General features: G+C 42.2%; 1 protein-coding gene across 1 annotated transcript in view; it reads left to right on the top strand.

Annotated features, from left to right (window-relative positions):
• Nucleotides 1–15954, top strand: part of LOC134287896 (uncharacterized) — a 45992-nt gene that overhangs the window by 19030 nt on the left and 11008 nt on the right. The window contains exon 2 of the mRNA XM_062851081.1: nt 2973–3120. Coding sequence (XP_062707065.1) covers nt 2973–3120 — 148 coding nt within the window. The remainder of the gene's footprint in view (nt 1–2972; nt 3121–15954) is intronic.

The following is a 15954-nucleotide window of genomic DNA, read 5'->3' on the forward strand; positions in this document are numbered from 1 at the left end:
TCAAAACCGAATTAGCGACATTTTTTCTTTGACTTCCGCTGCTTTTGTCTTGCGTTAAACACAATGTCGGAAGTGGGGCGCTGTATTGTACAGCTGGTACTCTATACAGCGCCCCACTTCCGACATTATTGTGTTTAACGCAAGGCAAAAGCAGCGGAAGTCAAAGAAAAAATGTCGCTAATTCGGTTTTGAACTGGAAACATAATATTGCATTGCAACTTGAGTATAACAAACTTGCACCAATTTATAATGAAGGCTAATCCAACGGATCGCTATCTGTTGAGAGTTTGAACAGTTTTATAGCGGTAATAATGAATGCCAGAAGGATAACATATCGGAGAGTTTTGTTTACTCATAAAATCTGGTATTATGGATATCTTCAAGTGTACTATAAAAAATTTAATCAATGCTGTAGTAGGGTAGGTAATCAAAAGTTGAACCGAATTGCGGCTTTCCGAAGTAGCGCAAATTTTGAGTGATTTTTTCTCCCACATGGGAATAATTTACTACGGCAAAATCGTATGTACCTGAAAGCCACGGGTATAAGCTTTCTGTTAAGTGGTAAAAAGTTTGTATTTGCACCGAATTTAGCATTAGCATTAGCATTAGCATTAAGCGAGTCGCACAAATTCGTAGGTGGTACAGCCCTGGACCGCTGTTATGAGGGTTGCCTCCTTCCCGTCCGAACCAAAGCACAAAGATTTGGGACTAATCTCTGACTCTTAGACAAGACTGACGCAATCCTCCAATGGTCGAGCACCGTCCTGGCCACGTCCTTGCGACTGCTGAGGAATGGGAAAGGATGGTTAGTTTTGGACACCTACACTCAGCGAAAAAAACTAGCGAAATTCATCGAAATACCTTATGAAAATTTGCTATAACTAATTCTTATGGATGGCATAAGAATACCTTATGAAAATTGATCGTGCTTGCTATGACAAATTTCATAAGATAGACTTATGAAAAGAACAAAAAAATCTTAAAATGAAGCAGACTGGATTCGATCCATGAACGTCGGGATCACCGAGCCCGTGTTTTATCCACACGGCTACCGACGCTTGAGAATACCATGTTGCTAAACATGAATAAAAGCCAAGTTATGAGACGATTTTTCGTCATATAGTGACCTTATGAAATTCATCCGTATCATTATGAATTATTTAAAGGCCGTTTCATAAGTTGGGCCTTATGGAAATCTTAAGGTTATTTGGCTGAGTGTATGAAAAACTCAACTCTACGATCTCTCAGGCCTAGGTGTCACGGGAATTTGGGTGTTGTTAGTGGAAGGGTAAACTCCAAAGGATACGCTTGGTTAACGTTCAGGCACACCATTGTTAGACTGCTTGTTTGCCCAATTCATCCTGGTTTCCTCGTCATCTTGTTGGCATTTGGTTGAATTACTAGATTCTTTGGTTGATAATCTGAAATATAAAATAATATTAACATCGTACGTCAAAAAGTTTGTATTTGCACCGAATTTCATTGAAAAATTCGATTATTCGTCAACAATGATTTTAATCTAAATTTGAACCATCGTAATCATAATTTGAACCAATTTAAATCTTAATTTGAACTACTGGCGGCAGCAGCTTGAGCATCTCCCATAACAGCCAATTTCATGCTGAACAATAGAAAAACACATGGATCTGCTAATTCCCATAACTATTTTTCATTAGGCAGTGGAATTTCAGCTAAGAATGTTCTAAACTCTTCAGGAACTTGGAAACTAAATTTGGAATTTTTCATCCCCCTAGAGTAAACAAAACAACCACTAGCGCAGTCTGCAGGCCAACACTGGAAGCTCGCCCCCGTTTACTAGTTCAAATTTAGATTACAAATGGTTCAACTTAAGATAACATTCTCCAAGTAAGAATTACTTAAATTGGATAATTTTATGACAAATAATGCAGAATATTATTCGGTTGGTCGATTCTACGATAAATAAGCTTTCATTTGACGTGTTTACATATTGCGTGTGATACAATGCATGAGCTGTACGAGTGCACCGAAAATGTGCTTTATCTGGGGGGAAATGGGTGGAATCACAGTGATTTTTCAATTGGCTGTTTTCCATGACAAAAATGCTTTTTTTCAATGCTTTAAAGTTCATGTTATCAGGTTATATTACGGAAAGCTGTTTAACATCTTTTTCGGGACAATATTTGCCTAAAAAGTACGTCGTTTTAATGAATTTCGAAATGGTTCAAATTAAGATTACAATTTGACTAGTTCAAAGTTTGATTTCTTACCCTAGTGTATAAAAGTAATCATAAAACCGTGAGCTTAAATTATTGCTGTAATAAAACCCTAATAAAAATCAAACAAAACCAATCAGCAATGGAATTGTTACTTGGGTAAAGAGCAGTTCCAGCAAAAAATACGAATTGAAAAAAAAAGTTCGGGGTGATTTTTTAGAAATACCCACAGAGAAGTTACAGTAGGGATTGCTGGATAAAAGAATAATATGATTGCTGGATCAAGAATAATTGGCAAGCCTTGTTGGATAAATGTACGACTCGTGCTGAAAAATCAACTTTTTTCAATCAATTCATCGCATCAATAACTATTATTGACAATTTCCAATTAGTAACCCTCCTAAGATGATAAGTTAGGCGCATCACTATGGTGTGTAGTACACGTTCAGCGAGCTGGGTCATATTGACTCCAATATCCTACTAGGGTTAATTATGCGATAATGTAACTGTCATACCATTATAAATGTGCAATTAGATTACAAGCTAAGATTTTTCTTGTATCACTTCAATTCCGTTATCTCTACAATAAACACATAAACGCACGATCAATATACACACAAAATAATATTACGCTACATTATATGGTACCCAGCCCAGAATTCTATTTGCCCATCACAAATTCCACGCGCCACATCATTTCCACCGAATAGTGACAAACTTGTTTCAAAATCTCACCCATGCGATTCTAACTAATCGGGTTCGTGTTCTCACTTCCAGATGAAATTACTAGTATTAGTGCTGGCGTCACTGATCGCCGTCTGCCTAGCCGAACCAAAGCCCGCCATCAATGAAGTCAAATCGAACCAGCCCCAGCAGAAGCCGGGCCGATTCCTATCACTGCCGGTGCCGGAGAAATGCGCAAACCGTAAGTATCGTAGAGAATCACGTATGCATAGCTAGCTTTGGACGCATGAGCGTTAGTCAGACAGACATTCAAGAACCGGCTTGTTCAACTTGCGACATCTCAGTTGCTACACCGAACGCATGTAGTCAGACAGTCAATTAGACCAAAACCAGTTGTTTGTCATACGAGGTAAACCCCAATTCACAAGAGCTATTTTGCTTTCTGACATGAGGTTGCTACAAATCAAATCCATGATTAAAGATCAATCATCCTGTTCTTCTTCTTAGTGACTTTGTGGTACTACTGTTGATTTGGTCTTTTTTTTAACTTGACGCTCTTATGAACATTCACTCAGTTATTAATGAAAAGGACTTTTTTGGTACGCTCAATTGTTCAAATAATGGCCCCAGGATATCAAAAAAACCGATGACCCAAACCCAATCAAGACGAGCTCACGCCTTGTACAAGTTTTTACCACCAAAATACGATCAGTTGATCCGCGGTGGGGACATACCGGTTTGCGCGCGGAGAAAGACGCGAAACACGCTGCGAAGCGAATGCCTTGTGGAAAATAAATCTCCTCAACGCAGCGTCCCGTGTGTAAATTACTGCTCTACGAGACCTTGAATTTTAATTCAACGAAGAGCCACCCGATCCGACCCTCCGCGATCGACGTCTCCTCCTCCTCGCATCTTCATGCACCGAGGAGCTACCGAGACCGACTCCATCATAGCACGTATCTTTCTCGTCGTCGCCGTTGCCACCACCGACCGACCATCTTCCTCACTTTCGGTCTCTGTCGCGATCTTGGTTAACCTATAGTCGCGCATCAGGTTCTCAAGTTCACCCGAATGCATTATATGAGCTCATGGATGGTAGCAGATAGGGACCGTTCATGAACCTTGTAGACTTTTTCTGATCAAAGTGAATACTGTTTATAAATTTTCAAAATTTTGTTCAGACAAAAGTCTGTGAAGGAGGGGTCTACGTAATTTATGAACAGTCCCTTAGTTCACATTTGATATATGAACGATCAACACAGAGGTTGGTTTTGAAGTTCACGCAAGTTAACCCCACAATACAGCACTACCGTTTGTAGTAACGCGTAATGATGACTAGTATTTTCTTCCCTCGTTTTGATTCCTAATTATCAAACAAAATCCCCATTACGTTGAATCAAGTTCACGCAGGACTCAGCGTTTAGCATACGTACATTCAAACCATAGAAGAACATCCGCCAGCACCGACCGTCACGTAAGCAAGATGAGCTAACAAAAGTCAGATCTGCTCCAAAACTTAACCACGGGATTCCGCACCACTTGCTATTATTGCTACTCGCCCCCGCAAGGCACCAACGAACACGCCACAGCATTTCCCAAAGCTGTCGATCACATTGCCGCCAAGATCCCGGATATACGATCATAAAACTGCGACCAGCCAACCGGGATCGAGGGGAGCTTCCCCCGTCGATAATTGGCAAATCACGTGCATGACAGTGTGAATTGCGCCCGCGCGCGCGCTGACTTGCAGCAGTAATAGCGAGTCATATGTACGTATTGTTAGACTGTAGGTATACGGACGGAGTAAGATATCCGTTTTCCTCTGACCTGAACAGGTGTTTCGTTACGGATTACACAATACAAAAGGAACTCGATCGAATCAAATCAAACGGTTGATCAGAGTACCTACTACGAATGCAGATGCAGCTTTGCAATCAACCATCTGAATAAAGCTTCTTCCTTCTTCCTTGTGAAGATGAGTTGACAATAACGTAATAATCTACATGTTACACCTTTAAGACGTATAAACTTTTAGTAGTCAAGTGTGCAAGAGCATAACAGGCCCAACATATTTTTAGTGGTTAATGCATTATTTTTACTAAGGGAGCGTCTATAAAAGAAGTTTTTAAAGGAGGAGACTGCGATTGTGTAACCAGCTACGTATTATGTATAGGAAAAAATGCTACGAGGGGGGAGTAAAAAATCGGTCAAAATAGGCTACGTCATTTATGGACGCTCCCTAACTGCAGTGACCGAGGGCCCATATTACCGCAGCGGTACATGCGTGTATTCAGCAAGACCATCAGAAGGCTGGCTCCAGAGGCACGTTATCCTCCTTTTGGGACATTTGTGCCAGTACCTAAGAGAAAAGGAAGGAAATGATGACTAGGATAGGGGCAGGTAGGGGAATAGGTAACAATACCCTGGAAGGGGGTACTAACGCATAAGCGTACCACAATGGGGTCAAATAGCGCCCTGAAAAGAGCACTGTAATAACGCATAAAGCATTAAGAGAGCATATAGCTCTTTATCACAGCGAATTGTTTGACGACATGACTCCAAACTATTCCAATATTTATTGATTTATTTATTTATCGTCTTCGACTTTAAAAATCATACAGACTATTATCTAAAACTAATTCTTATTCTAAATACATTCTTGGACACATTAAAATCGAACAAATGGTACACTTCATTAAAACGTTGAGATATATGGTTTGTCTTGAGTGACAGCCCAAGTAATAATCTAAAGTTCTTTCCAACACGGAAAAGCTGGCTCAGGGCCAATGAAGTCAGCGAGCTAATTCTGCAGCTAATTCATTTCCAGTGATGGAAGAATGACCAGATAATCATACAAGGTGAACAGCGTTTGCTGAATTCAGCTGCTAGATTTGAGTTCGACAAGCATTAACGGGGTCTTCTGTTAGCCTAGTAGTTAAGGCTATGGATCGCCAATCCGGAGACAGCGGGTTCGATTCTCGTTCCAGTCGGGAAAATTTTCTCGACTCCCTGGGCATAGTGTATCATTGTGCTTGCCTCACAATATACAAATTCATGCAATGGCAAGCAAAGAAAGCCCTTCAATTAATAACTGTGGAAGTGCGCAAAGAACACTGAGTTGAAGTGAGGCAGGCCAAGTCCCAGTGGGGACGTAGAGGCATAACGAAGAGGAAGAAGAAGCGATAACTATCTTCGACCTAGAGTTTGCCGAAGCAAGTGCTTTAATAACAGCCTGGCTATCTGAACAGAAGTATATTATTTTGCCCATTACGTGTTGCTCCGCACGTAAGAGCAAAGATATTGGCCTGAAAAACGGTGCCGTGTCTACCGAGTGAGAACGACTGATGAAGTGCACACCAGGACCGAGTCGACCTTCGAGAAGGGAGTCATCAGTGTAACATACGATGCCGTCTGAACTACTTCCCTCCAAATAACCAGATGTCCATCTCTTCCCGGGAAGGGAATTTCGTGTAAGATATCCTATATGAAAAATTACATGCAATTGTTAGATCACTTGGAGCAAGCACCACTTTGTCCCAATTGACCAAAAGTGGAAACAACCAGGCACAGAGAAACAGACGTCACACTCTCATCGCTTCCCATCGATCACCTTTTTAACGGTTGATCCAAATATTCAGTAGTAGGTCGATTGGCCACCAGCACCGCGGTATCGTTGTTGCTCCTGTTTGACGTTTGCTCACTACTGCCGTCTAGTGGCGGCCCAGCCAAACACAGTACATTTAGCATTGGGCGATTACGTTTTCGTGACGATGTTTTAAATGAAATTTGTTCTAAGTGTTACGTCTGTTTCTCTGTGAACCAGGTGTGTGTTACTCTGCGGTTTACAGGAGTTTCCTATTGTAGACCGTATACCCGTAGACGGCAAGTTCAAGATAATGGTTTTTGTTTAAGATAAATGTGTAGTGGGATCAACATCAAAGAGAACTTCGAGTGCTGCCGTTAGATTTGAAAAGAATGCTCCAAACATTACCTATAAGCACATCCTTTGGATATGGCCTAATTTAGATTGGATCGTTCTCACTTCACCCTTTTGCCACCGCATAAGATACCCATAAACCAATATTGGTCGAACAAAAGTTGTGTAAATCCATTTGATATACTTGGGTTTTGGAACCTAAGTTCAACCAAAGGTTCGCCGGCATTGCCCGAAGACCATACAAGCTTTTGTGATTCTGAACTCAATGTGAGGTATCCAAGAAAGCTTGGAATTAATAATAATTTCAACCTAAGAATTTCAATGTAGTATACCTGTTCAGTCACATCGCTTTCAAAATCAAAGAGACGCAAAGGTCAAACACCATTACGGTTTCGCCTTTCCGTGAAAAGAACAGTAGATGTTTTACTCGGATTAACCGAAAGGCCATATTGGCAACGTCAACACGCAACACTACGAGATTCATAAAGGGTGCTTTGTATCAGGTCGAAAAGGGTGCGGTTACACATACCAACTAACAAATGCTAGACAGTCATCGGCAAAACCATAAGTAGGAAAACCGCTATTATTGAGTTGCCTCAATTGCGTATTTGCTACGGAATTCCACATAAGCGGTGGCAAAACTCCCCCTTGGGGGCATCCACAAAAACTTAATTTCGCAATCCTCAATTGATGTCGGTTTTTGAGCATTTGGTGAATCCAATTTTAAAGCATGATATACCATGACTGTGGCTTCCAAAGGCACGTTTTCAAAGGCACCCTCGATATCTAAGAAAACACCCAAGTAGGATTGCTTTTGAGCAAATGCCTTCTCAAACCGTAAACAACTATGTGTAAAAGAGCCACATTGGACATTCCAGATTGGTAAGCATGTTGGTTCACATGAAGAGGCATGTAAGCCAGATGAACATCACGGATGTCCCAACGAACAATCACTCATTTTACAAGCACCTTTACGACGAATTGATTCAGCATTATGCTGAATAACATTTGGATAATTTTCAGGCACAACCTTTGTTCGGGTTTTGTTCACACAAATTTGGAGAAACTGTTAAGCATAGTGTTGTGTACCAACTGAAATGTTTGTTGTTAAATCGTTTTACAAATATATAGTAAAGCTGTTATTCAGCTTTAGCAAAAAAGATTAAAAATAAAAAAATGCTAAATTTTTCAATTTCCACGAGAGTTTATGATTGGAACTTAATGCTGTGAACAAATATTGTGAAATACAGTAAGGACCCGATTTTGTCAGCCCCATTTTGCGATGAATGTTTTGCTCTCATTATCGTACGATCACATTTTAGGCAATTTATTAATATTTATCATCAAACTACAGCTAAGATGCAGAACATAGAGGAATAAAAAGTTTGATAATCTGTTCAAGTTTTTGAAGAGAGCAAAAAATGTGTTCCGAGGAGGGGCTGACAAAATCGGGTCACTTATGTAATAACTACACATAAATTTACCTAAATCCAGATTCGAACTCGAGACCCGTCGATTGCCAGCCGCATGCTTTCCTATCTGCGCCATCCTAGAGATGATGAATTGCAGCGCTCAAATCAAAACATAAACTTCCCGTGGTTTAATAATGATCATACTCTGACTCCTACACAGCAGTGGTGAATTAGCACAGCATTATGGTTAACGACTGAACAACAGATTAATTCAGCTGTTGTTCGGTAAAAAACACGTGTTTTTCATCATGTACTCTGAGTCGAAGCATGATGAAACGAAAGCGCTTATTTGACTTGTGAAAAACACATTATTCAGATACATGTCCGAATTTTTACATGAACTTAACAAGAAGCAGAAAAAAGTCTTGTTAAACTATGTTGTAAAGGAATTACTGCGAGTCGAATAAAATTTTTATAAAACGCTTGAAAAGTGTTTTAAATTATCATTAATAATACCAATACGAAAAGTTGAACATTGGCTACTTTTTCAATTGAAAAAGCATTTGTGCAGTAATATGTACAGCATAATTTTAGTTCAGCTATAATTACCATTATAAAGCAACAATTCAGCATGCATGCTTGTTTGCGGCTGGCGATTGTTAGTTGGTGATGATCCACAATACGTTCTAAGCATTTCAATAGAAAAGAGGTCAAACATGAAACTCTTTGCTTCTTCATACGCCACACGACCCACTTTCGGAATAAACATTACATTAATATCCCGCTAAGATTTGGGAATATACCCTGTAGCAAAACTGCAAACAAGTTTGAAATAATCAAACCGTTCTGAAGTAAAAAAGGACATATCCCATCTGCCCCAGGAAATTTGAAAGGAGCAAAATTATTTAGTGCTCACTCAATCAATTCTATAGTTACAGTACTCCTGGCCAAAGACAGAGAATCATAACTACAAGAAGAGATATCAGGTTCATCCGAAGATGTAATATTCACACATCCGGGGAAGTGTGTGCTGAATAAGTATTCCAGATCTTCCTCATCAGAGGAAGTGAAATTGCCATTTGGTAAACGAAATTCGTTCTCTCGAAAACTTTTGGTTTTCGCAAGACTTTTGTTTAACCAGCTGACCACTCAAACTGGAAACATTTGCACAAAGGTTTTTTTTCAGCGTCATCGTTCAGCAGACCGGAGAACTTTCTTGTAAGCCTTACGAGTCGTCCTGAAAGCCTCCGAACCAGCCGAACTACGTCTGTTCCAAGTGTTTCTACATTGTTTCCTGAGTTTCGCCAGATCAGAGTTCCACCACGGGGTTCTTCTTATGGTCTTCAGAGACCGTAGAGGGCACGCTTCTTCAAAAGCTTCCATGATCAAGGTCATAGTAGTATCAACGGCATCAACCAAATCATTTGGAGTGTCAATGAATGGTGAATATCCATGAAGTTTGGCCACAACCAAAATCAGTAAAGAGATCCTGGTTTGTGGACCGGGATTCCTGAAACGCAAGGTTTGCAAAGTAACATTTAAATGTTCAAAAAAGATGTAGCAAGAAAAGATTCTTCATCTGACACGTGCCAATTAGTCAACTCGTGACCAATTCTACTAGAGCAAAGCGTTATGTCTAACGCTTCCTCTCTGGCAGATACCATGAAGCATGGTTTCCCAAACTGTGGGTCACGACCCCCCAGTGGGGTCGCCGGCCTTCATCCGGTGGGTCCCGAGGTACAGTTGAATATTTTACTGTAGCAGCCAACAAATGAGGGAATATCTATGGTGGGTCGCGAAAAGTACGTCTGCTGGCGAAAGGGGGTCGCGCACCTGAAAGTTTGGGAACCTATGCCATGAAGGTTGGGCGGTTGCCTAAGTTGAGTAATCCAAGATCTGCACAACTTAAGTATTCCATCAAACTGGAGCCTCTCAAGTTAATGTCTGAGCTGCTCCAGATGACATGGTTAGCATTAACATCACTGCCTTTTGAAGTGCAGTATGCGACGTCTTGCTCGAAAGAATCCGTTGGCGATGGTTCATCATGTGGTAAATAAACCGAACAACAGATGTATTTCCTGAAGAGGTTTTAAACAGATACACCAATTTGGATAGCACATACATCTCTAGTGGTTAATTCAGAGATGAGTGTAACAACGATTGCGTTGTTGACAATCACACATGCTCGAGGCATGACACGCGAGTTTGACATTTCATTTTTACTGAAAGTACCAAACAACGGGGTAACAAGGTTACCTTATCAGAAATGTTCCTTACGAAAGTAAGGTTTTTTGATTTATTATTTCACATTAGTATGCTAAGATTGGTCGTTGCTGTACAAACTAGACTCTTTACAATCACAGTACAAAAAAGAATACATATCTGCGTTAATATCAAATCAGTATCGATTGAAAAGCACGAGATGTCAAAATAAACAGAGTGCACCGTGTAAAACGCATAATGCGAAACTGTGTAGGTGATAATTAAAACTAATGGATAACAAATCCCACCCCTTTTAAGCCATGAGTATGAGACTTTTGAGAAGGGTAGCTGGCAATCAGAGAAACACGAGGTTAGCTACAACCTTTGATTCGCTTAGCGCATTAAGAGAAGGATACTGTGGAGGTTAACCTCCAATATGATAACTCCCAGTTGTACATACAGTTTATCATATGATCAAACTGTCATATTTCTACTTAGTCTATACCTTTCTACAATGGGTGAAATAAACTTACATAAACTGAAAGCCATAATGCACATGCAGCATAAAAATGCATGTCATGGCAAGAAATCGTGAGTGAAACAAAATATCACTCTCACCGTTCCATAACTAAAAGGTCACCTTTAGATTGTTTCTAAAGCAGCCCACGTATGCACATTTTAACCTTTCCTTCCAAGCAACAACGGTAGCTTCCGACCGATTGCGTGACTTGAAAGAAGAAGCTAACCTTCTCCGCACTACGTATTTCACGCCAATTTCAACATTCGATACCTTGATTTGATAGCACCGAACCCCTTTTTCCAAATATCGATCGCTTCTAGGCCACTGCGTCACCACCGAAAATTCCAAAAATTTGCATAAAGTTCAATCAACTCAACATCTTTGGGGCTATTAATATTCCGTTCGTTGGGGCGTCTTGACTCATCTCTGCGTCGTCGTCGTCCGTATCTTGCTGTGAATCCGAAATCAATCAGATGGTCGGCATCAGCAGCAGAAGACCTTCAGCGTTCGATGGGAACTAGGAGGAATACCGCCGAAAGGGGTAGGGCAACGTCCTTACGATAAACATTGACTTCGCTTCGCGCCACGCCATCATCTCGCTAGGTACCCAGAGCTAACGAAGGCGACGCGGCGCGAGCGACACCAGCGGAGTTGCGAATGACCTGCAAACCAATCGATGGCAAAGACACGCGGCTAAGTACCAGCGGCAGTGACATGTGGTGGTCGTCCATTCGCCCGGGGTCGGGTCGAAGTCGGTATGGCGCATAACGCATAAATTATGCCCGCCGCCACACTATCGGCGCCGATCGCGCTCTTGCTCCAATATGGAGACCGACCGGTCCGGTGGTGTGACCTACGAAGGCACCTACTCAGGCTTATCTGTGCATTCTCATACGATATGTGTTGCGTCATCTCTCCGATCCGAGAGTTGTCTCGGGGTTGAGTTTAAATGTTTTGTTTTGGTTTGTTTGTTTTTGCACCTTCAACATGATAATTTTCATAAATCGCCTTCAAGCAGAAGATGAACGAAGACTGCTGCATCCAGCATCAGTCAGTCAGTCAGTGGGCTACGCATAGCAGCAAGTGAGAGGAGGGCCCATGCACCTCGCTCTTATGGTTGGTTGGCCACTAACATATCGTGCCGCGCAGCAGCAAAAAGTCGCCACAGCCAAACTCTTGGAAATCTCATTAATAATTAATGAAGCACTTGAACTTTTCATCTTCCCTCGACAGCATGCGGTGCATATATGTATGTATGGATGTACATAAATGCGAAATGCTTTTCTGGTTTTTGAGTCGTAGAGTTTAATCTTGAAGTGCTGCTTCACACCGATTTGGACGCGTCTTTTAACCTTTCTCAAGCGGCTCCAGCAGCTACGGAATTTAGTTAGTATCTCTGGACATTTCTTTTAGAAGTTTGGGTGATGCACCTGTATATTGCACGACTTACATTTTTGTCTGCCGTCGGTAAAGATCCAAGGTATTCCTCTATTACTTAGAAGGTGTCCCGTCTATCGTGACATTACAGAAAGTAACCCTGTTGTGCTCGGTTACACCTACTAGCTAGACCGGGTAACGGCATTTTCCATGCGGTGAAAATTCGGCCCGTTGTTGACCGGCCGTCGATGAAGCCAGCCTGATAACTTCCCACGAACTCGTTAGTGACAGACGACGCAAAACGACCCACGATAGCACTTTGTAACCGGCATTCAAAATGATGATCGCTCTGAAGTCATCACATTGCAAATGGTTGGCTTTCTTGTGAATGGGGCAGATTATCGCCTCCTTTCGCTCCTCCGGTAGCAGTTCGGTTTTCCACATGTCGACTATCAACCGGTGCAGGTCCATCTGGATGAGCTCAGCTGCGATACCATCGTTATCAACTGCTTTGTTGGATCAGTTCCGGTTTCTGCTATACTGACGTAGTCGTTTCCTCTGTTGCCCTGATCTCCTCGCTACCCGAGCAGGAGAAAATAGCTGAAGAATACCAAACTCAGGTATGGAGAACCGAATACCTACAACCTGAATGAGGTATTAAGAAGCCCTGCATAAGAGGTAAAATACCTAAAATAATAACTGGTGTATATTCTGCGCATAGCACGGGAATAACAACATCAGGTATGGCAATACCTAAATAATAATCGACGATTTTACCATATAAATAGCGATTTTTCCATAACTGAATAATACCCCAAGCAGTGCTCCAAACCAAATCAATAACTCGTTGAGGTATTTTATCAATACCTAAAAAATACCAAAATAAGTTATTTTCAATACCCGATTTTCAATAACCGATCAATACCACCTGGTCTTGGTATGATACCTGACTTTTGTATGCTGCAGTTATGGGTCAGTTATTCATTCCTGCTCGGGTATTCAGGTCCGTCCGTCAAGGGGCTCCCGTCCTTATCCTTGCACATTTCGGCTCACGGCATAAAGCCTGCGGGAAGTGTTAAGCTTCTGGTAGAATTTCCGTGATTCTAGGGAACGGCTCTTTCCAAGTTCTCGACTCACCATTTTGCAGCTGAAAGTGTCCACAGAATTTCAAAAAGTTATAGTAAAAACTAAATCTAAAATGCGTGAGCAAATCTCTCACCGCCCTGCTAGGGGAACCTCCCATCACCGTACAACAAAAGTACAAATCAGGCGATGACATTTGGATGGCACACTGCCGCGCAGCTCCGCAGCACGCATGCCGGCCGACCTTCCCGTCCATGTTCGATCGTTTGTTCTGTTGATCTTCACACGATCTTCGGCGCGGCAGCGCATCGCACATCAACTCAGCCAGCATACGCGGAGGGCCACTTTGTGGCGGCCTATAACGCATATGATTTATTGAATATAGGTAGACAACTACCGATGAAGGACCGCCATGGCTGACTAGCGGCGTCACTGCACCCCTAGGTCCGTACCCCGTACCCAACCTCTCGATCCGACGATCATCAGCTGACGACGCGCCGACGGGACATGTGCCATCGTGGCGGCGATTGGGGACAAGTGCACACCTTCGACGGTGATGTTGGAAGCACGAATCCGCCCTGCGGCTGATATCGGTTAGCCTCGAAAGGTCATAATTAATCTGACCCAGATGGCAAAATACAGAGAAAAGAGGTGAGAAGAAAAAAACCTGTCCGACTCCACAACAGGTTACCGGAGGCTCAAGGGTGAAAGGATGATGCATTGGATTCCATAGAAGTTGATTTCGGTCCGTTGTTGTTGTTGTTGTTGTGGGTACTTCGGTCAGCCGTGTGTCGAAAGAACCTCCAACAACCGGTATATTGGGTGCTACCTACCAACAACATACAGCGATCACACATGGATTCGTGATCGGCGTTGGAATCGATCGAGACAGAAGGATAGCGGAGTTTTGTATCGAAGCTTGGCACGAGCATTGCACTTAAAATTAGCGTTTGTTACGGTTCGATTTTATTTAAGTAGCAGAAAAGGTCACCGGATTATAGTGGTCCCCAATGGGTACCGTTCAGCGACAGCAACTGCCTATTACGGTGCCCATACACGTCAGCTGTTGTTATTGTTGTTGTTGTGATGGAGATCTTTCCAGATGCTTGGAGCCGATTGGGCCGGTGTCTACCATGCTGCCTCTATTCATAGCGGTAAAATGCATAATTAAAGAGTGATTTGAATTAAAACAAACATCGCACAAAGTCACGACCTTGATCTCGATTTTGAAGCTGCAATTATGCTGCGCTCTTCCACAGTCAGGCGAAGCCGGTGCCGTTGTTAGCCACGGGTTAAGTGGGCACTTTGCATGCAGGTGGGGGTCGGGAGAGTATGCAATTCAAAGCAGAGGCCTGTCCAATTGAATGGGAATCGTGATTTATATAGACAGTCGGAAGGTCAATAAGCTTGGACTTGGGGAGTTGTTGTTTGTCCAAAACATGCTTGTACTAGGTGTGTAGTTGATGCAGATGTTTTGATTGATCTCTGGTTTGTTTCAAATCAGAAACTAGTTGAGTTATTTTTATAAATGAAATATGTTCACGTATTCTCTTAAGATATTTCCGAATCATGCTAGTGGCATTTTGTTGAAAAAATCTTACGCTTTCAATTACGTCAACACACGATTTTTCTTCATCGATATTCTTTCCGAGTTATTCCTGTAAGTAGGAGCAGTATTCGGAAAATATCTCGATGGAGACTAGTAGAGGACGACTAGGAGTAGCTTCTTCTTGAGCAATTCACCTTGTTGCCTAACTGATAGAAAGCTCCTTAAAACACAGTTGACACGATGCAAGCACTTATCCTGCAGCTCCTTCTTGATCACTGTGTGGTGAATACCTCTAAGTTGCAGGAAGTTGAGAAACATGGTATCCCTTCAACCATTTTCCAAATCTCCTCCTGTTCGTTGACGGGGAAATAAAAAGCATCCACTACTTGACCGCGGTGAAGATACACTGACCGGCATTTGTCAACTCCAAACTCCATCTTGACGTCGTTGCTGTTCGCCGTAACAAGCTGTAACAGTTGATGCACCCTCTGTACGCCAGCAGCTAAGGTCGTAGGTACATAAAGAAGGTGTTAGTGAATCCCGAGCTCCTTCTCCCACTTTTCAGTTGATAGCCATAGTTGCATTGGTTGAGTGCTCTGCAGAGGGGGTTCATTGCACGACAAATCCATAGTGAGCTAAAGTTTTAGCCTTGGAATAACCTCCTCCTGATGTTGAGAGTTCTGGACCGTAACACAGCTGTTCCGTCGGTAATTTATAGGGACGTGCTCCACACGAGCACATTGCGTACTGCATTACCCTGATGACGTTCACTTCTACCTTGTACTCCTGCAGTACTTTTTTTCTCTTCTAAACCATAGGGGGAAAACCTGCACCCTAATAACAAGGATAGGGTAGTGTGAGGCTGAGGCCGTCTTCTACTACAATGGTAAAAGCCAGGACAACTCTCTCCTCGACCCACTAAACACATTCCTATGGTCGCCAAACCCTACGTCTCTCCGGAACCACCAAGAAGGTATTGCTTCAGAGAGGGGCTA

Source organism: Aedes albopictus, chromosome 2 (assembly GCF_035046485.1).
Source record: "Aedes albopictus strain Foshan chromosome 2, AalbF5, whole genome shotgun sequence".
NCBI lineage: Eukaryota > Metazoa > Arthropoda > Insecta > Diptera > Culicidae > Aedes > Aedes albopictus.